At 42.2% G+C, this 22,404-nt stretch overlaps 1 protein-coding gene across 11 annotated transcripts in view; it reads right to left on the bottom strand.

Moving 5' to 3' along the window:
* The window catches only part of DMD (dystrophin), a 2,125,007-nt gene that overhangs the window by 175,751 nt on the left and 1,926,852 nt on the right, over positions 1-22,404 (bottom strand). For all 11 annotated transcript variants that reach the window (XM_050936430.1, XM_050936437.1, XM_050936440.1 and 8 more), the window contains one exon: positions 2,655-2,733. In XM_050936430.1, the coding sequence (XP_050792387.1) occupies positions 2,655-2,733 (79 nt within the window). The remainder of the gene's footprint in view (positions 1-2,654; positions 2,734-22,404) is intronic.

The following is a 22,404-nucleotide window of genomic DNA, read 5'->3' as shown; positions in this document are numbered from 1 at the left end:
AGAACCAATGGCTGGAAGTCGAAGCTAGATAAATTCAGACTAACAAGCCAGGCAGTGGAGTGTGCCTGGGGTGGATTCTTGTCAGTGGAATTTTTTAACCCATACTTAGGTGTTTTTCTAAACGATACTCACATACGCTGTGTGTTCAGACACACATATTGGACTTGAAGCAGGAGTTACTACAGGATAATTCTACAGCCTGTGTTATGCCAGAGGTCAGGCTAGTCAATCACTGTGGTGCCTTCTGACATAAAAATCTATGAATTTATTGAAATTGGGAGGCAATGTAAGAGTCAATGTTTTGGTATGCAATATAAACTATACCTGCTAAAGTGAAACACTGGATTTATATAAAAGTTCTTGATTTTAACTTTCCACTCTTTATTCAACTGGGAAACAGAGGGAGGCCCTTCGGTTGTAGAGTTTGCTGACATGCTGAAAGATTACAGGCAGGATTGGCAGCAGACAAGTCAAAAGACTTTCTAGAGAGAAGGTTTACCTCTTATTCAACCAACATTTCACTTAACTAAGGCTACATCTGTGCTACTAGCTCGAGATGTGAAAAATCACAATCAAAATAAAGATCAACCCAAAACTAAACTACTTGCTGTAAAAAGCATGAGCTTTATGAGCTAATGGTGCAATTCCCCTGCTTGCATACACATACCACACTAGCTCTCTGAGAGCTAGGGTGAGTATAAATAACAGTATAGCCACAGCAGCATGGCCAGCGGCAGCACAGGCATGGCTTAGCTGTGCTGAGTACATACCCACTGGTTACAGGCAGGCTTGTACTCGGCAATTCTGAGCTGTACTTCTGCTGCCTCTACACTCGTGGTACTACAGCTACACAGCTGTTTACATTTGTTCTAGCAGGACAGCTTGACAGGGGGAACTAAAACCCCCCAAGCCCTCAGATGTCTACTCTCATGCTCAGGGCCGCCCAGAGGATTCAGGGGGCCTGGGGCAAAGAAATTTCAGGGGCCCCTTCCATAAAAAAAGTTGCAATACTATAGAATACTATATTCTCGTGGGGGCCCCTGCAGGGTCCAGGGCCTGGGGCAAATTGCCCCCTCCCCCCCGGGCAGCCCTGCCTGTGCTAGGCAAAATGGGTAAGTGAAGAGAGAGAGGAAGGTTTCAGTTTGAATTTACTTCCATTAGTTAACGTAGATAGTTAATGTTATTTTAAATGTACTAAACAGAAATGGGCTAAACCCCAGACCTTTTCTTTTGCCTCCCTCTTCCACAAACTCTCAGAGTTTGGATAAAATAGGATGCAGATTTGAACAACCTTCAGACTGCATTGTGCCATCAGATTTTATGCTGATTTGGCACAATATGGCACCTGGTTTGGATTTTGCCAAATAGCTACTATGTTAATTTCCTGCCTTTGTTTATCAAATTCCTAAACAACATGCTTTATCTGTGGCAAACAGCTAATAACCAATTTAGAAACCAGTTTATTCTTAAAATTATAATGCAGTATTAAAACTTATACTTTTAAAAGTAAATTTATTTCTGATTGATTGAAAAACATGTTTGTCCTTGATGCCAGTCTAAATGGAACTGTTTGATAATGCTATACAGTTCTGAACATCAATGTCTCTGAGGCAGAATGATTACACCTGCATCACTAATCATATGGTATAGCAGAAATAAAATCATTTAAACACAGTATTGGCACAGACTGTCTACTTCTTTGAAAATAAAATCTGTCTCTCAACATCTATTTTTGATAAATGCCTTGGTTGGTTTCCCCTTGGAATGTATCAAGCAGCAGGAGACCATTATCCCATGACTGTGCTCTATTCCATTGATATAATCTCTTAAATAAAGTTCTGCTATTTACTTTCGTTTAATCGCAGTACAACAGGCCAAAGACGTGGCTTCCAAGCAGCTTCATTTCAGTCTCTGCCTTGATGCTTTGAAGCTGTTTCAAGTTGTCTTTCAGTGCACTTCAAAACATCCTTGATAAAGTTATGGGGGTGAGGAAAAGTTGCATTGCTGGCAAAGCCAGACAATAATGGTTTGTTACAGAGTTGAAAAAAAAAGTTTAAATAACAGCTATTCCTCTGCTAAGTTGAGGTTTTTTGACCTCCCCCCACAAGACTGCTAAGTAGATGAATTATACAAGGCCCATAACTGTAAATATTTTTCTTATGGGCCCAACTTGCCCCTTATGAGTTTCCACACTGTAGCTGCCATGTGAAAAGTGGCCACCATTTTACTTTGGCCATATGAGTTTTACTCAGTAGGAGCCAATGAACTTAGCTGAACTCATTGTCTTCTGATAAAAAAAGATCTAATCAGTATCTTTAAACCTTTATCCTTTAATGGGAAGCTTTCAAACTAGAGTGGACAAGTATAATACAGAAATAATTCTGCGCTGGTAGAGAAAGAGGTACGGGGACCTGATACTGGTAGGCTTTTCCCATCCCATCTGGATTTTATTGAAATCAATACACTTCTATACCAAGTTTTAGCCAGCAATTAATTTTTTACTGTTGAGTTCTAAACCCATCTGCAATGGGGTTTAAAATGGAAATAGATAGCAATCCTAGTTGACGCCAATGGCAGGGCTGGCTACCTAATTGAGGTTTTAACGTCTAACGAGCAGTGCACAAGTTATGCAAGAAAAACTAAAATTGACTTACTGGAAAGGAAGTGCTGAGATGCAGGGCCAAAATCCCTGTGGGCTTCATGCAACTGTCTGATGCGCTCATCAATGGCCACCTGAGAAAAAGAAGAGAAAAATGACTTTTCTTTCAAACATGTAACAAGTAGCAATTAAAGTTAGGTGTCTATTTTATTAAAGAAACAGTTTTGTTTTGTATAAGACAAAAGAACACTCAGGCAACTGTCTGTTACAGCTATCCCCCTATTCCATTTTGTTTCTTACAGCTGTTCCCATACTCCATTTTGTTTTTGTTCTCCTCCTGTGGCTGCCCTTCCCTGGCTGTTAAGTTGTTTACCAGGGCCACTGTTCAAAGGGTTAGTCCTGTTATCACCTCATTGAACCTGGGCTCGGTGTGGGGCAGGCAATGTCCAGAGCTGCAAGACCTATTGTGTTTTTAAGATCCTGGGCATGAGAAATAAGCCTCATGTGCTTTTGAGTCACCTATTGCACAGGACTCTGCCCAGACATGTTTCTGTGCTCACCTGCAGTTTTTCCCTGTGCCTCCTCCCCTGTGACAGAGGGATCCTATCAGGATTACTGGTGGGAAACTGCCTGAGTTTGCCTTTAAAAACAGACATTTTTTAAACAAACATGGGAAAGGTTCCTGCATTGCTGCCTGGTCTGATCTGCCAGGGGTTTTGGGGGGTCCTTTCTCCGCTCTCGTTTTATTTTTGAGCGTACTCCCGGTTTTTTAACACCTCCCCCACAAAGAACGAATTGCTACCTGAGAGATCTCCTGATTATTGAGACTGTACTGAGCCCTCCTTGCCTCTTCTGATGTTGCTGCTGCTTCTGCCTTTGCTGCTGCCTTGAGGACTGGTAAGAATCCCTCTGTGAAACTTTCTATACTTTTATTTTATTATTTTAGCTGATGGCTCTGTTTCCCCAGCACACAGACTCAAGCTAAACCTTGGTCTGTGTCTTAAAACCTCTCTTAAACTCCACGGCGCTTTGCCGCTAAAAATAAGTTTGTGCCGCTGCTAAGCTCTGCTCCTGTGGGCTTTGCCTCGGGGCTCCCTGCTTTCAGCTGTATCCCTTGGCTTCAGCCACCATCCCTTGGCTTCCTTGGGAGCTGGATCCTGGGCACATACCACTCTGCCCTCTGTCACTTCCCCATAGCATAAGGTGCACCATAGGTTTTGGGTTTTTTTAGTTTAATAAGTCATAGTTTGTTAAGATTGTAGAGCTTGTAAGTTCACCTGCCTTGTTATAGTTTACTGTTTTGTTGCTCCATATAGTTACTTGTTATAGTTTTGCTTAGAATTGTGATATTTGTTGTTTTGCCTAGTCGTTGGTTAAGATAGATAAGGTTTTTGCTGCTTAAATTCATCTTCCCGCTGTCCCGATCTCTCCCTGAACTTTCCCGTGTCTGTTTTTCCCCCGCTCCAATCTCCCCCTCTGTGTGCTTCTCCGTGTCTTCCTGTTATAACCCTTTGCTCCATTTTCCCCCGCATCTGCACTCTCTCCAAACTTCCCAACTCCTTGCTGCTTTTTCCCCCGCATCTGCACTCTCTCCGAACTTCCCAACTCCTTGCTGCTTCCCCCCCCCCGCGTCTGTATCACCCTCAGAACTTCCCAAACCCCTTGCTGCTTCTCCCCCTGTGAAACATCCCAAACCCTTTGCGGCTTATTTCCTTTGTTTTTGGTGTCCGCTTGTTGCTTAAACCTCTCTCTAGCCCTTCTCTACACTTCTCCGCTGCCCCTCCCCTAGCGAAGATCACCATCACACTGCTTCATTGTCCTTACCCCGCGGGACTTCAGAGTCTCTCACTGCTTCCAGCCGCACTCTCCTCTCATCAGTTGCCACTAATCATTCACTCCTCTCCCCACTCCTGTTCCTTGACCCAGCCTTTAAGTACACTCTTGCAGATTATCTGCTATCCTAGCCTCACAAATTAAGTCATTAATTTTCTTTTATACCGTTACATTGCATAATTTCACGTATCACCCATATTGTATCATTGCACTGTGATTCACATTTTACTTGTAATTATAACACCCCATTGGTTGCTTCCACTTTTCTGATATGCTTTGTATTTGCATTGATACCATTGTGTTACATTGCGTCTAAGGCCACTAACCACTTAATACATTCTGTCTAAGATTGTTGACCATTTTATATAGAAGCTACCATTTTATTTTGCATTTCTTTTTGATACGCTTATTGACTGTACTGTATCCCATTGTGATGAACCCCACTTACTGTACCCCACTGTTAAAACTCCCTACACTGTTCAATAAGAAGAACCCCCCCATCATTGTCTATTGTAAACACCTTATATACCCTATCCCATTGTATTTCATTGTTAAATTCCCACCACTTCCTTTTTCCTTTAATAAAGACATTAATTGGCACCCCACCTGTGTGGTAATTGCTCCCCAAGATCCCATATACTTGCAGGCAGGGACAGCAACAATCTATAAACCAAGGGTTTGACTGCAGTTTACCAAGTTGAATTCAAAGACCAGGGAGGTCAGCAATGTTTTTCTACTAATTTAAATGGCATTGGACCAGGTCCACAATAAGCAGCCTGATAAACTCCTTTCTGTTAAAACATCTGAACGGCCACCAACCAAAATAATAATAAAAAAGATTCTGTTTTCTCTCTTGCAAACATTAAAATGGGAAACAAACCCCTCAGTTATTACCTGAATTTGAATGACTCAGAATGAACTTTTTGAGAGCAAACAGTCATAAAATAATAAGTATAAAAGAAAGTAATCTCATATAGTACGGAGATGCCAACTGCACATGTATAGTGCCACAATGCTGGTAATCAGTTAGTGTTTGGGTACAAGTATATTCCTTATTCTCAATTCTCAATTGACTCCCATCCCCTTGACCCTTTCTTCTTGGTATGGTACTGTCCTTTGAAGAAAATGTTTTTTAGTGTCTTGTTGGGCTGATGTATTGCACGAAGACACAACTACTGTAGAATTGTTTAATTTTTAAAACCTCCAAATCTGTGTGTCTCAGTATAAAATAGAATGTCTAGGACAGGTGGACAGTAAGATAATCTTGTACAGAAAATTCCAAACAACATGAGTGATATTCACTAACAACTTTATGTACTATATATCCAAAAGACAATGTCAGGTAGCTTAGGTCTAAATTTAGCATTTAGAAACCAAAAATGCCTAAAGCTAATAATAGTAAATTCTCAGAAATGTTTTAAACAAAATAACTAATAGGAGGCAGATTAACTGAATGTAAAGATTTCCCTGCAAGGTCTGCAAACCAAACAATGGAGCACTATATTAGTACGAGAAAAACAGGAAGGGGAACAGATTAAGTTTGGTTTTGTTGTCCAAATTGAGAGAGATGTATAAATAGGTAACAAACACCATATATGATGAAAAAGAAAAATCAAATTTTCAGGTTTAATTTTTGTAGGTGTTGGCTGTAGCATGTTCACTCTTTTGACATGAGTAGCTAGCCAATGATTCGGGTCTTGTGGCTTGTTACCATTAGGAGAAGCAATTCATGGAGAAGCCAGGTATTTGATGCAATTCCATGTATTTACAAAGAACGGACAAAGTCCTGTTTCCCTGAACATAGTAGAGTTCAAACAACAGAAGGTAATTTCTTTGTTCACAGTTGCAAGTCTCTTTCCAGTCAGCACTCTGCCCCCGAATCCTCTCTTGGTTTTCTTACAGTGTCACCTTGAAAGTGCTTCTCTTGCTATCTCCTTGGTTTTCTTGTGCCTTCTATGTCTTCTTCTGACAACCTCTGGCTCCTCCCAGTCACAGATACACAGAGGCACCCTGTGTTTGCAATCAGCCCCCCGAGAAAGCCTTCTGCCCACAAAACTTAGCTTCTGTGCTTTGGGCAGTGGCTCCCATTTGTACGTAGAGTGAGGATAAACTCTACTCTGACATCTGATGGTGAATTGTGGTGAGTTGTGGAAAAGAACTTCAGAGGCTGGTCTTGTTTGCATAGACACACCCACTCCGCCTAGCATGAACCCACAAGCTGACCAAATGGTCGGTTTGGCTGCTGTTGGATCCCCAGTTTCTCTGTTATTGGGGCAGGAAGAATAAAGTTTTGTTATGCTGATTATGTGAATCAAGGTCAATGGAACTGTTTTATGACAGAGGGACTCACCATCAACTAAGTAGCACTTGCCAGACAAGGAACATGGGTTCCAAAACCCAGTGAATTAAGAGAAACTGGAGACAAGGATTTGTACTGGATGATATGGGCCCCTTTTGGGGCCTGAAACACCAGTTGCACCTCCTCCTCTCTCCACGGTTGAATAGCAGAGCTAATTTTGATTCCATGAAGAGCCTAGTTACAGGCTGCTGTGCTGAATTCACTTTGGGACAATGGTACACCAACACTAGGGCTCCCCGACTATGAGCTGAAATCACTAAGAGCTGAGATCATTGAGTGCTGTGCTGTGTTCAGTGGAGCCTGAAGATATATTGCTAAGTGGCTGGCAGAGTGGAGCAGTTTGTGGGATGGTTGCCGTTGCCCATGGGATGGCGAGCGGATCAATTTGCGGGATGCCTGGAGCAGCTCATGGGACGGCTGCTGGAGTGGAGCGGCTCATGGTGAAGGCTGCAGCAGAATCCCACGGAGAGGCAGAGCAATTGGCCTCAGACCACATAAAGTACCCCTTAACACCCCACGTGCCCCTTCTCCTCACCCATTTTCACCCAGGCTGGGGTGGTGGTGGTAAAACTCTGCAGCTAAACTTTTGAACTCTGGGGCTGCACTGACCAGGGACATAGACTTTTTTTGGACTTTTGGATGATTTTTGGGTTGTTGGACTCAAGAGACTTTCGTGGTGCTGGACTTTTGGGACTTTGGGGTGATCTTTTGGGTTCTTGGACTTAAGACCCTGAGGAGAAAAAGATACTGCCAAACTTACTTGGGGGTGGGTATTTTGCTCAAGGTTTGTGTTATGAATCCTATTTGTGGTGTTTCGCTAACATAATGTTGCATTGTTTCCCTCCTTTATTAAAAAGATTTTGCTACACTCAGACTCCATGCTTGCGAAAGGGGAAGTATTGCCTCTTAGAGGAGCCCGGGGGGTGGTACGTAATTGTCCCAAGTCACTGGATGGGGGCTTGAGCCAGTTTTTCTTTTGCGTTATTGAAACGGAACCCCTAGATACTGAACCCTGCCCTTGTTGCTGCCAGCTCAGACGGGCAGAAGGGTTACACATTATTTCAGCTATCTTACTTTATAAAGGAGCTTAATTGCTTCTTACACTTTTCTGGAATGAAGGGTGGCTATCATGCCCACCAGCATCAAGAAGTCTATGATTGCCTACAGATCAAAGACATGCCTGTGGAAGCTAACACCACCTGTAGCATAATATTATTGTTTATTTTAACCTTTCAATGAATCATAGTCCTCCATAATTTCAAATATTGGTTTTCAGCTCAATAATACGTTTTTTTTAAATGAATCATGCTGAAGAAAATAAAAAATGTGTCTGCTCTTTAGATCTCTCATTTGTTTTGAGAGGGTTCTTTATAGAAATCTAAGGCTCTACCTGTCTTTGATGCAAGCATTCCAGGTCTTTTTTCATTATTAGCATTTTCTTATCAATATAAAAAACAATATTCCATTTTAAGTTTTAATTAACAAAGGACAATGAAAAACAAAGATGATAAAAATCACAATCTGACTTACACAATCCTAAGAGTCAATTGAGAATGAGGGCTCTACAAGGTATACAATAGACATCAACATTTTTTATGCTATGACAACGACAAATCTGAGCATGTGATTTTGGGAAAAGATTTTGGAGCCTCCAAATATTTTTGCCCATTGCTAGTTCAGAGGCCTTAAAATTCTACGTATTATATAAAACTGGAAAAAGTCATGTATTTCTATGAATTGGGTGAGTTTTGGTTAAACTGAAATTTTAGTCTAATATGTAAACCCAGCAAAATGACACAAACTAAACTCCACAGTGAATTTTTAAACTGAACAACTATATGTAGCCTCGGATGCTAGCATGGAAATAGCTATCTTTACAGAGGTGTATTTTGTCAATGTAAAGATGAATAAAACATAAGGAAGCCTTGATTACTCTCCAAGACTAATCAATTGAGCAACTAAAAGTTATTCCATCAGTTATCCTTGCCAACCCACACAGCACTGTTTATCAAGGCATCAGTGTCCTGCATGTATACTCATATACTAAATGGTACATACAGTTTTGGTGATAGAGTAATGAAGGCGCACTGTTATTTTCCATGACTTTTACAAACTCTAAAACAAATCATAAAATGACAGAGTTAGTGCTCACAGTAAAAGCTACATGTGAGCAAATAACTAATTAAAATTATAATCAACATACTTGCGCCTGTGCCTGTTCCAATTTAAGCCAATGAGGGATTCGCCACTGACTTTCATGGAAGGAATGTTGAGTCCATCAAGAGGCTTCCCATCTGCTAAGTAATATTATATGAACAATTTCTCATTGGCACACAAAAATAATTTCTTTTGCATGTTAGCTGTATTTGCCTGTGATGAAAATAGCAGCACTTTCTCTCTGAATCAAATGTATTCATTTCACTCAAAACAGTTTTTGAATGCAAGAATACATGAAGTAATGTCACACAGCTCAACAGGTAACAGCCTTATTGGTATGCAGACAAAGAGAAATTAATCTGTTCTTGCTTCAGATAGCTAACTCCTAGGAGTACCAGTTTAATCAAACAAACAAATGAAAATTCATGGGTTTCGATAGCATAGTTTGGATGTGTGATGAGCAGTAACTTTCTTTTCTCTTGCTCCTTATGCAAAAGGTTGATTATCAGCAAGCTGGATAAAAGTTAGATTCAGATGTACCTTTCTCCACAAGTAATGCCACCAGAAATCAAGAGACTGCTTGTGGTGTCAACTGCTACTCGGTGGAAGTACGGGTTATCAGAATTTGGTCTAAAGAAAACGGCCCCACCTTTATTGCCCGATTCTGATTTTAAAACAAACACCAAAATCTTCCACAGACAGTAGTATGGTATTATAAATTCCTTTCTCTTCAATGTGACTGATTCTTTGCAAAAGATGTACATTTCATCATGTTTTTTGTCCACAATTTTGTGCTACAGTTGTTTTCTTTCTATCATAAGAAAGAAAATTAAAGAGCAACAGTAGCAGCTGACATTAAAATACTGTGATTTTAATTAAAAACACTGTAACCATGTAAAACTATAGAGAGATGAAATATGACAGCTTCTGTTCAATCCAAAAATAAATTATAGTGCTTAAAAGCATTCATTCCTTCTTTTAAAACATAAGTGAACCTGAAGAGATTTATTAAAAGGAGTTATTCCTCTCTCTCCCCATTACTCAATCCCAACACAATGAATTGAATTTATGTCTGTTTATCAGATAAATAGATTACATATAGTAAAAAAGCAAAGCTGTGTCACATGATTACTGGGAACTGTTTATCCATTGTTGGGGCTGACTCTTACAAACACTTGTTATAGCAGTTCCAGAAATGAGAATGTGCAGGACTTGGGTCCATTACTTAGGCCTGGTCTACACTAGGAAATGAGGTCAGTATAATTACATTGCTCAGGGGTGTGAAAAATCCACACCCCTGAGTGATGCAGTTAAACTGACAGAGGCTCCTGCATAGACAGCACTAGGTCAACGGGAGAATTCTCCAGTTGACATAGCTAGCACCTCTTGGGGAGACAGAGTTAAAATTTTATTAAGATAATGTTAAAAAAAAAAGTGAACAGTACAGAGTCTAAGCATAGAAGTTTCTGGTTATCAGGGAATAACATACAGATTATCGAGGGTGCAAAGTTTGGTTTGAGATTGGGTGGCATAAGGAATACATAATCTGCAATATCCCCAATTGGAGGTAAAAGGTTGATGGGTCAAAGTACAGAATTGAGATATGAGGGTATGAAGTTCATAAAGTTGCTATGTTCGGGTGTGGAGTATAGGACATCACAGACTCCTTTGAGAACAAGACCCTGGCATTTCGCGAAGCCTGAGCTTGTAAACTGGAAAAGTACGCCCCCCTGGCAGACACCCTGAGAGCGAAGGGCTACAAAGTGCAGATAAGGGACATCTACATTAAGCACATCACCGGCCACCGACAGTACCAGGAGGCGTGAGCCAGAGTGACGTTGTTCTTCGACTACAAGAAAGGGACCAAGAGACTTTCTCCGTTGGATCATATGAACTGGAACCATAAACTCCCTGAACATTAAATCTCACCAAATAAGGGTCAACCCATCCTCATCATCATATCCATTCATTATACTCCACACCCGAACATAGTCACTTTATGAACTTCATACCCTCATATCGTCTACACTGATGGCAGAACCGCTCCTGTCAGCATAGGTATCATTGTCACTGAAGCATTACAGAGGTGCCGCTGCAGTGTTTTAAGTGTAAACAAGCTCTTATCTTCTCCCTCTTTGTTTGTTTTGTCTGATTTTTAGTTGGACATATTTTTGCTTTCGTGGGTTTCACCTCGAATGCAAAACAGATGAGACCAAGTATCTCTTTTTTAGATCAACCCCTGCATCACCCCCGCCCGCCATCGCCCTGCAAAACCACCACCAAAACCCAAAACCCACAAACAAACAAACATACTTCAGGTGATGTTGTTTGCAGAGTTGTTGTACCTATGTTGGGCTCAGGATATCAGAGAGACAAGGTGGGTGAGGTAGCATCTTTTATTGGATCAATTTCTGTTGGTAACTTTCATCCAGCTTTCGAGCTACACCTGAAGAAGAGCTCTGTGAAAGCTCAAAAGCTGATCTCTTTCACCAATAGAAGCTGGCCAAATAAAAAAATACTATCTCATCCACCTTGTTTCTTTCAAGTGATGTTGGCTATCATTTAGCTCCCTGGTATGCACAAACAGCATTTAGTGTAGTGCTTGTAAAGACGTAACTGTGTAACCCCCTTTAGCTTTTCTGGTCTTCGGGCTTTGGGAGCTTTGATAAGTGTGTGAATGTGCGAACACACTCACAAAAGAACAGCAAATGCCTACACTCCTACATAATGGGACTACAACAAAGGCTTCCCTTGTGTTATTACACTAGTGAATTAGCTGTAAATCACCCTCTCTATACAGGCTATTCATAACCTCCTGATGTATTGCACAGATTGTTTTTTAAAGGATTCTTTAATATTTTATTTCAGGGGTTCTCCAACTTCATGGCACTGCAACCTCTTTCTTACAACAAAAATTACTACATGACCCCAGCAATGGGGCCAAAGCCAGGACCCGCTGGAGCCCAGCTGCCCTGGGGTGGGGGTAGGGGGGAAAACCAAAGCCCAAGGGCTCAGCCCTAGGTGAGGGGCCTGTAACCCTAGCTCCGCTATCCAGGGCTGAAGCCTGAGGCATTTGGCTTTGGCTCCGGGCAGTGGGGCTCAGGCTTTGGCCCCAGGACCCAGCAAGTCTAACGCCAATCCTGGGGACCCCATTAAAATGGGACTGAAACCCACTTTGGTGTCCTGACCTACAGTTTGAGAACAGCTGCTTTATTTCATGTTCCAACCATGTATATTCCCACCAGATTTGATGGGGAGGTGCCTCAAGAGGTTTATTACAGAGTTGTGGGTTTCAGTTAGAATCCTTTAACCTCTTCTAGTTCAATGAATCTCTCATTCCATGAAGGAATTACTTTAATATTTTCCTAAAAAGTCTCGACGAGATTGCAGAATAAAGCGTTCAGCAGAATTGCTGTGTGAGATAATGAATCAATACTGGCTCAGAAGACACAAGGACCAGTTGCGTGTGTGTTCATGAAAAAAAAAACCCAGACAAAAATCATGAGACATCAATGCCAATATTATTTGAAAATTCAATGAAACTAGCAAGTTAGAAAAAAAGAATATACCATTTCAGACACATTATATCAACTGAACTCCTGGGGGCATGACCTACGCTACTGTTATTTCCAGGCAGATCTCTTTAGAAATCGCAAATTAATTTGCAAGACATAGAATAATAAGGGAATAAATAGGTAATTATTTCTTCAGTCGTGTCTCAGCACACTTAGTTTCACCTCTCCAATTTATAAAATGATATTTTATTCTTTCTGGGAAAAAGGATTTCCTTTACTGTCTCTGATGCTCATGCAAATGAACAGTAGCTTCTATTACCACTATTATTAAGTCAAATTATACTGCCATTAAAATGACTCTACAATTTCATGTGCTATTTTGAAAGGGAATAATTAATATTACAGTGGAAGAAACAGCATTCAGATCTCCCCCTTCCCTCTTCATCAGGGATATCTTCGTCAAAATCCATAGTGTCAACCAGATACCAGGTTCACAATGTAAAATGCAGAGAAGAAAAAAAAAATCTCAGTTTTTATTAAAGGAAAATAAAATATCTCCTCACCAGAGTTTCTTGAGCTGCTTCACTATTGATAAAACACGAACAAATATTAAAACAGCTTACATGATAGCAAGAACATGGTTGCAGATGCTGGGAGATTTCACTATGCTGCACTGTTTCTAATTATTTCATTTTTCTATTTTCAGATCAGTAACAGAAGAGATGGAGGGGGAGGTCAGTTCTCACCCATTCCACTGACTGAGTTAAAACATTTACATTTAAGCTTACCTTCTATACATTATTATTCATTTAAAATATATCACCAGCAGAAAAATCTTCTAAGGTCAGAGTAATATCCCTCTTCAAAGCATGTGAGGGCACAGGCAGCATAAGGCTTAGCCACTAATTACACAATTGTGCCTCCCCGTATTCAAACACAGGCAAATTACGAAGGAGCCCTAGTGGCAATTTAAAATAATTATTAATGTGAGAAAATAGGGCTGGGGTCATTAACTGAAAAACAAACGAGATGCAATAAACAAAGAGCTAAGATAATTCTTGAAAAAAGATGGCTGAACCTGGCTGAGATTATGAGGAAAAATAGTAGAGAAGGAAGGAATAGAACAAGATAATCTCATTCAAGCAGCTGCTTTTAGTGCAGCTGCGAAGTAATAAAGTCAGGGGGTTAAAAATTTGCTCCACCAGTGATGGCTTTCATGAAGAGAGGAGGGTAATTTTCTGTATTTAATAAGCATGCATACATACAATACTTAATAACACAACACTTTTCTAATCCCCCACCATATTCACAGCATTTCCAGAGCATCCTGACCTTGACTCCAATCACATCCAATTTGACTGCACATCAAAGAACAATGGCTACTACAAGACCCTTTTTAATGTTACCCAGCACTTCTCCTCCTATCTGCTGAAAAGCTTCTTTCTTTCTGACTCAGAGCTGCCAAACCACTATGAGGCTGTTCTTTACAAATCAATAAACAGGAAGATCTGATCTACTGTACTTCCAATAGCTACTGAATTCAGTCACTCTGTGTTCTTTGCATATCAGAAGATAAGGATGAGTTTAAATAAGCACACTTTGTGCTACTTAAGGAAGGACAGAGAAAAGGAGGATTGATGCCCATTGTTTCTGAACTGCTGATATGCAGAGTTAAATTCTGAAGAGGAGGAGCTCTGTGTAGCTGAAAAGCTTGTCTTTTTCACCAATAGAAATTGGTCCAACAAAAGATATTACCTCACTCACCTTGTCTGTCTTGACAGTTGCTCATGAGGGCCTGTCTACACTAGCAAGTTAAGTCGAAGTTACATGCCTTACGTGGACCTAACTATGTAAACATGCAAACTACAGTGTTCCTACCACCACAAGCGTGGACTTTCAGCTTTCCCTGGGGGTGCTCCATGCTTGCTCTGCCCTGATGCCCTGCCCCCCACTCTTCCCCTTCCCCCAAGGCCCCACCCTCACCCTGCCTTTTCCTGCCCCCTCTTTGCCCTCACCCCAAAAGGCCCTGCCCCTGCTTTTCCCTCTCCCTCCCAGCATCTCCTGCCCACCGCTGAAACTGATCTGCAGTGGGCGGGAGGCGCTGTGGGGACAGGAAGGAGCTGATCAGAGGGGCCTGCTGAACAGCTGATTGGTGGCTGGCTGGTGGGTGCTGAGCACCATTTTTTTTCTGTGGGTGCTCCAGCCCCAGAGCACCCACGGAGTTGGCACCTATGCCTACCGCTGCTTCTCTCTCTCTCTCTCTCTCTCTCTCTGTTTTTTTTTAACATATTCTTCATTGGGGATGGGGTTGGGGGAAATGAGGATAGTGAAGATAAATTGTTAATATTGCTCTAATGTGTTTTTTGATTCTAAAAAGATTTAATTTAAATCCCCAAAATTCTGGGTTATGATAGCACTGTATACTTAGGCAGATGATAATCTCAGTGACTTTATGCAATTCCTTCTTTTTATAAAAAAAGAAAGCCTAAAATCCACTGGGACACTATCTTATACCTTGTCTATATTTATTAATCCTCAAACGAAACAGGGGAAATAAAATGTAATAAAAATTCAGGAAACATTATTAAGTCCTGGGCACAGAGCCTTAGAAAACAGTAAAATATCTCCTTGACTTAGTATGTCTACTGTGAAAAATCAGGCATTGCCTCTTTGGCTTTTGTTTTATAATCCTAACATAGAGCAGTGAACTTCAAGTGTGGGTGTCTGTAAAGAAAGAGAGAAGCTCTTGTGATTTAAATAAGAGGAACATTCATATTTAGAGAAAGTATAAAAATCTGTAAACCTGACATAATATAGCCACATTGGCATACCTAGTGATTTTGGGCTAGGACTACGAATTTTTGGGGGAGGTCATAAAATCGTGGAGCAACAAACCCCCGAAGGGGAAAAGCCCTCAAGGAGAGGCTCTCAAGCCACAAACACACAGAAAGCTAGCAGGGGTCAGAGAGAGGGAGGCTGAGGATGAAGGGACTGCCCACAGAAACGATGTCACCCTATTTTCCCCCGAACAGGTGAAACAGAAGACCTCACTTTATCCTGTTTTGGACCTACTAATGGCAGACAGATTTTATAAGCGAACAAAGAGACGACCTAACATTGTGCAAGGCATAAAAGCAACTCACCAAACAGTAAATGGTAAACCTGCAATTGGTGAAGTCTTGGCCCCGCTTTGAACTCAGGGATCAGAAAACTATATCAGGTGGCACAAGATTCCCAAACCAGGGAAGTATGAGTACCATTTCCAGTCCCAAAGAAATTCCACTGGAGAGTCTTACAGATGGCATATGCAGTGCTCTGTAGAGGACATTAGGGCAAGTGAAAATGCTTGAAAAGGTAACTCTTAGATTTTGCTGGCTGGGGTTCAAGGACTACTGTACATTGTGCTCAAAGTGCCAACAGGAAGGACCCCAAAGGACCCCAAAGGCTCTCCTTGTGCCCCCCTTCCTAGAATATTTGGAGTAGTTGGCTGCTCCCCAAGTCTATTAGGGCTGACGCTTCTCCCCCCTTGATCCACACACAGACTAACGTCTTGGCCAGGCCTTTTTTTGTAGCCTAGGTGTCCGCCTCCCATGCCCACTTGTAGGAACAATCCATGAAAGGGCATTTTTGGCAGAAATGACTCCATTTCCAGCACAAAAGTCAAGTCCCAGTTGAGGGGGTGTCCCCCTACCCCTTCTGGGGCAAGTGGGGCACTTATGGGAAGTCTTTCCTTGAGAACGGTCTCCCTTCTGCCCTTTCATCCCCTTGGAACCAAACTTCCAGGTGGCCAGGCTTGGCATTCATTCACCTCATACATGCCCCCCTCAGAGGGCCTGGATGTCTGCAGTGATGGCTCCACTAGGGCAAGCATCTTTTGTCTTGGGTGCCCCTGCCATTGAGCCTGTGGTTGTTAAATAATTTTCTGTCAACTAGATTGCCTCAGCAACGTCTCAGGCAAAGGTTGTAGCTCCCACTTTCACTCCCTCAACTGGGAGAACCTGTATAAACTGTTCCAGCACCACTTATTTGGTCACCTGCTCCCCTGTCTATTTGTCAGGCTGGCGCCACACCAACAGTGTTCCTTAAGGCTCCGGGCCACTGCATGAGGTTGGGCCTCCATATTTCCCAACAGAAGTGTTATCAGTGGGTTTCTGCCATGATACTTCACCTTGGCATAATCTTGGGCTTCTGTGGTATCAAGGTTCTTGTATGCAGCTTGTGTAGGTCCAGTAAGATATGGCACCAACAAGATGGCCATCTGAGCACTGGGCTAATGAGCTGCTGTGATAGCCCTCTTGAAAGTGACCAGGAAAGCTTTGGGGTCATCCCCACATTCCATTTTTGTGAGTTTCACTGGGTGTTACATAACATTGATAGGGCTCAGGATCCCAGCCATCAGGTTTGCATTTGTTTCTTGGGGTTGTAAAATGGCTGCCACCTGTTTAACCAGGTATTGTTGCTGTTCCTTCTGTTGTGTTGCCAACTCCCAAATGAGCTGTTGTTGCTGTGCTGCTTCTTGTTGTTGTTGGGCAGCTATTTGCTGGAACATCTTGTTCTGTTGCTGCTGTTGGGCCACTTGTTGTTGCTGGCTGTCCATCAGCCACTTCAACAATTTCCCATGGTGGTGTTTGTTCCTCCTTGGTAACTGCCCAAATTCTTCACCAAATTGTGATTGTTGGCACTTAATAGAAGAGTATTCTAGCATTTAAAGGGGTTGGTTCCTCTTAAATGCCGCAGGGGGTTGGTATGGGAGCCTGGGCCCTCCCACTTCCATTGTGCTCTGGCCAGGGCCCTGTGAGGACTACCAAAGACAAGGCGCTTAGGCTGCTCTCCTTGGGCCACTTCCTACCATCCACTCTATAATCCAAGCTTTGCAGTTTGCAGCACAGTTTCTGAAGAAAAGGTATTTTCTTTAGTCTTTCTGGACTTAGCAGATAGGCTTCTCTTCCCAGAGGAGCTGCTGCATCATCCCTTCTCAGGAGCTCCCAGAGGATAGCCTTCTTCCTGGCCACGTCAGCCCTTCTGAGCTGTCTGGCTTCCTTTTAAACTCCACCTCCATCTGGAGCATGCTCTACAGGTGTGGCTGGATGGGATCATCTGAACTGAAAGTTGTTCTTTAGCCCCATCAGTCCTACTGTGGATTTTATACACTCTGTCACAGGGAATAAGTGTCCTGCAAGTCGAGAGTAGTGAACCAATCTAGGGGATTCTATGGATGGGGTTATGGAAATGAAAATACTCAACTGGAACCTGAGGTGACAAATCAACTTGTTGAGTCACTTGAGATCAGTATAGGACATTGATCTCCTTTTCTCTTTGGAATTAGGAGTTACAGAGAAGAAAATACTCTGCCCCAGAATTTGGGGCCACAATCTCTATCTAATCCAGATGCAGCAGAGAGTTCACCTTTTTTTGTAGCGGTTCTTGTAAGAGTGGTCCCTGAAATGGGATAGGATTGAAAGGATTGGATGGAGGCAGAGACTAAAATTGGTTGAGATAGCCCTTTTGAAATGAATTCCAGGATGCAAGAATGTTGGATACCAAATGAAGGAGACAAGGCAAAAATATCCTTGTAAATTAGTCCAGAACTCTCCAGTGTGGCATCAAATTTGCTGACTCTGGCTAGGCACAGTGTTCAATGCTTTTTTGGTAGCAAGATCTCTCCTTGGAAGCTTCAGCAGAGCTCACATGATAAAAACATAAGAGGATGGATCTGGAGGCTGCTTGAGGCTTAAATTGCTTAAGCCATTGTGTTGGAGTATATAGACCTAGAGACTGAAGAGCTGCCCTGGAATCATGCAGTGAGTAGAATGCCCTCATCAGCCTTAGAGCTAAACAGATCATGTCCTTCAAAAGGTAAATCCTCTGTCCTCCTTTGGACCTCTTGTGGGATAGGAGAGAAAAATCAATCAAGATGTTCTCTGCATGATGACACTAGTTGCAACTGATCTTGTAGCCATATTGATGGCATCAGGTGCTGCTTGTAGAACTGCATTGGAGGTGTATTGGCCTTTGAAGAATGGAACTATAAATTCTTCCTTAGACTTTTATAAGAACTTTATCCAAAAATCGGGAAACTCAGCCTTACTGCAAGTAGTTGTAGTTTGCTAGTAAAGACTGAAAGCTGGTGATTTTGACATGAAAACTAACCAAAAAGGTATATTTTCAGGATTCTTCTCTTTTGGGGTGCATTTCAGTGGTCCATGCTGCCTAGATTTTTCATTTGCAGCCACTACTAGTGATGAACCTTGAACAGGGCAACTATAAAAATACCAAAGCCTTTCAGAGGGATTTGGTATCTGCAGTCTGCTGGCAGAGATGGAGGCTGGGGACTGCCAAAGATCCCTAGCAGAGTCCAGGATACCCTCATTAATGCCAAAAAACCTGAGTGTCTGGATGTAAAATGATAAACAGTTTGTGTGAATTTCTTGAACAACTTCTAAGGTGTTGGCCATCCTCCACTTGTGTCTAACCTGAGATCCTGTAGTCTGATTTGAAGAAGCACTGGGTATTCACAGCTTGTCAGTCTTCTAAAGATCTATAAATAATGGATGTTGGGTGTGATCCTTTCCTCTCTAGTCTGCTGACGTTTGAACAGGGAAAGTTTAAACCATGAGACTGAAAGCTTCCAAATAGTTATTTGGAATACCCTAGAAAATGCCTGGAAAGACTTTGCTACTGAACCGAGTCTGTGGTCTTCCTGGGCAGTTTGATCAGAATCTGCTGTACTGACTAGCTGGCCAGAGCCGATGCAGCACACAGAGAGAACACACATGCCAAAAACTGACAACAGGTGCCACTTGAAATCCACAAATTATTTTCTGTAACAGTAGATATTCCTGACATTATTCTAATTTCTATTATTTTAATTTGCCTGATTCCAGAACGATTTGAGTTATAGCCGTCCCTGTCTGTTTCCTACTGTGGCTCTAGTAGATTTTATATAGTTAGCTTTCTGTGGGTGGCTGATTATGGAATTGATGCTGTTATTCTTTTAATCATATTTAAGGATCAACACAGCCTATTTTCGGGTAGTTGGGTGCCATATGTTATGGGCACTATTTCAAAACAAGTTATTTTGGGCCATTTGTGTGTTATGTTCAAAAGTGTATTTCTTAAGTGGTGCACACTGTTTTGAAGATATGCCATTCATCTTTGTAGAGAAATAAGGGGAAAATATACTGTTCACATCTACAGGAAAACAAAACAAAAACAAATGTCCAGTCACAAAAGCAGACTTTTCACTTTCTAGGCAGCTTTTCTTGTGCCTAATTCCCGAATGGTCAAGGATCCAGGGGAAATGTGGTAGGAATGGGTGGAACAGGGCGTGAAAGCCATGGTTGGAAAAGAAAGGGCTCTACTGGGTAGATATGCTATTGAAGTTGTTGCAAGTGAAGTCTGCAAAGGGTAAAAGGTGGAGCCAGTCACCCTGGTGGTAATTAATAAATCAGGTACTGCTCCAAATTTTGGTTCACCTATTCCAACTGTCTGTCCATTTGTTGTGACTATGTCATGGAAAGGAGCAGGTCAGCATCTAAGAGGCAGAATAACTCTTGCCAGAAATGGAAGATGAACTGCAGTCCACGGTCAGATGTGATGTTGGATGGTAATCCATGAATCATGATGAAGTGATCAAAGAACAAATGTCATTTCCACTGTTGAGATCTTCCAAAAAATGGGACATCTTAGACAGCAAATCCATGACTACTAGTATGGCTGAGTGGCCCTGGGAACTCAGCAGGTCTATAATGAGGCTCATAGAGATGGACTCCCAGGGCTGGGAAGGAGTAGGTAGTGGGACCAAGGCATCCAGAGGTGTAATGTGAGGGACCTTCATCCAGCAACATACCTTGCAAAAGTCAGTGGAGGACCTAATGGCCACCAGAAATGCTGCAAAATCAGTTTTGTTTTTTTCCCCTTGCCCAAAGTGTCTGATAAGTCTTAGCACAGTTGGAGGATTGTGAGGTGAGGCAGACCATTTGGGACAGAAACATGATCTCTGAACAAGAGTACTCCATTTTTAATAGAGAAGTTCGGGCTGAAGTCAGCACTGAGTGACATCTGTTTTACTGCAAAAGTGTCATTAGGTAGCAATTATCTCACAAGAGCTACAAGGTCAGTATTCACAAGCACACTGGCAAAGGGGTGGGGCTTAAAGATAGTGAAAGGTGCTGAAGGTCCTCCCCTTTGTGGGAGAGTGCATCAGACTTGCCATTGCAGATAGTGTAAATTCAAAATGGGAGTGTCTATTGGATCTGGAATTAATTAAGGGCCTTCACAGACCACAGGTACTCCTACTTCTTGTGGCTAGTGAACACTTGAAAGGAAAAGTACAAATTCCAGATGATGCTGCTATTCCTCAAAAGTAGCCTTGATGGCCAGCAGCTCCTCGTCATAGATTGCATGGTTCTGTTCTATGGGTGTTTATCTTCCTGAAGTAGAATGTGTAGGGTGGAGAACACGAGGTGACCCCCTGCTTTTGTGACTGTATAGATCTGATTGTATAATCAGATATGTCACCCTTGATGGATCAGCCTGGGTGTATTAACATGAGTGCTGTGGTCAAGGCCTTCTTCAGTTGTTCAAAAGCCAGTTGTGCCTTCAGTATCCAGACATAGGCCGAGTTCTTTTGGAGGAGATAGATAATAGGGGATACCACTCTGGAAAACCCTCTGACAAATCACCAATAAAAATTAGCAAATCACAGGAAGCAGCAGATTTTTGGTGTGTTCCAATCCATGATGGCAGCAACTTTCCAGGAGTCCACAGTAATCCCATCAGGCAAGATGACACAACCCAGGAAGTCAATGGTGTGCGGTCAAATTCACATTTTTCAGGTTTTACTTATAAGCCATTCAGCTTGAGGCATTCCAGTAGTTGTTGGATGTGGTGGTGGTGGTGCAGAGTCGGGTTCCCAGAGAAGATGAAAATGTCATCCAAGTAGATTAAATCAGACTTGTCTAGAATATCCCTGAAGAGGTCATTCACAAAGTATTGGAATGTTGCTGGGGAGTTGCAGACACTGAAGAAGGGCACATTGAGGTATTCATAATGGCTGTATTGGGTGTGGAAAGTTGTCGTCCACTCATCGTCCTCCAGGATGTGGACCAGATTGTATGTGCCAAGCAAATCAAGTTAAGTGAAAATTTTAGCTGCACTGACCTGTTCCATAATTTCTTTGTTTTTGATGGTAATACTGTTCACGGCCTGATAGTCAACACAGGCCCATTCTGACGAACGGGATTGAGGATCCATCAGGGGATTTGGAAAGCTACAAGTTCTTGGCTAAGTTCTCATCACAATATTGCCATAGGGCCTTGAGCTCAAGTTCCAATAGGGGGTAAATGTGCCCAAAGGGGATTTTAGCCCCAGCTGAAGATCTGTAGGGCAATGTGGTATTTGGGGAGGATACTGACATTCTATTTATCAAATACAAAGGTATACTTTGTCAGAATTAGGGAACTAGTATCTCCTGATGCTGATGTGGTGCCAAGCCTGAAGGATTCCTTCATGGGGGTGGGCTCTGTTTCCATCATGCTAGACCTGGTTAAACACTACAGCTGGCAAAACCCATAGCAAAATATATACCTTCTGTGTCACGGAAATTCTTGGGTTATGGAGGGAAAGCAGAGAAGGGCCAATATGACCAGGAAGTAGGGTGAGAGGATCAGATCCAATTGCAGTGTATCATGGTGCTCCTGGATCTTGACCCAAAGAGGTGCTGTCTCATAGGAGATAGGCATGGAGGACAACATGCTGCCATTGATCATCTCCACACACTCCAGGGCAAGCTTTCTGTGTATGAAGACGTAGCTTGGGTGAAGGCCATGTCCGAGATGTTGCCAGATGCCCCAGAGCCAATTAATGCAAGTGAGGAGCAACTTACTTCGAATATGACTGATATCTAGAGCCTGATCTGGACCTGCAAGTGGGGCTACCAG

The sequence above is a fragment of the Gopherus flavomarginatus genome, chromosome 1 (genome assembly GCF_025201925.1).
Source record: "Gopherus flavomarginatus isolate rGopFla2 chromosome 1, rGopFla2.mat.asm, whole genome shotgun sequence".
Taxonomy (NCBI): Eukaryota; Metazoa; Chordata; order Testudines; family Testudinidae; genus Gopherus; species Gopherus flavomarginatus.
The sequence above is the reverse complement of the archived record's forward strand: the minus strand, read 5'-3'. Positions and strand labels throughout refer to the sequence as shown.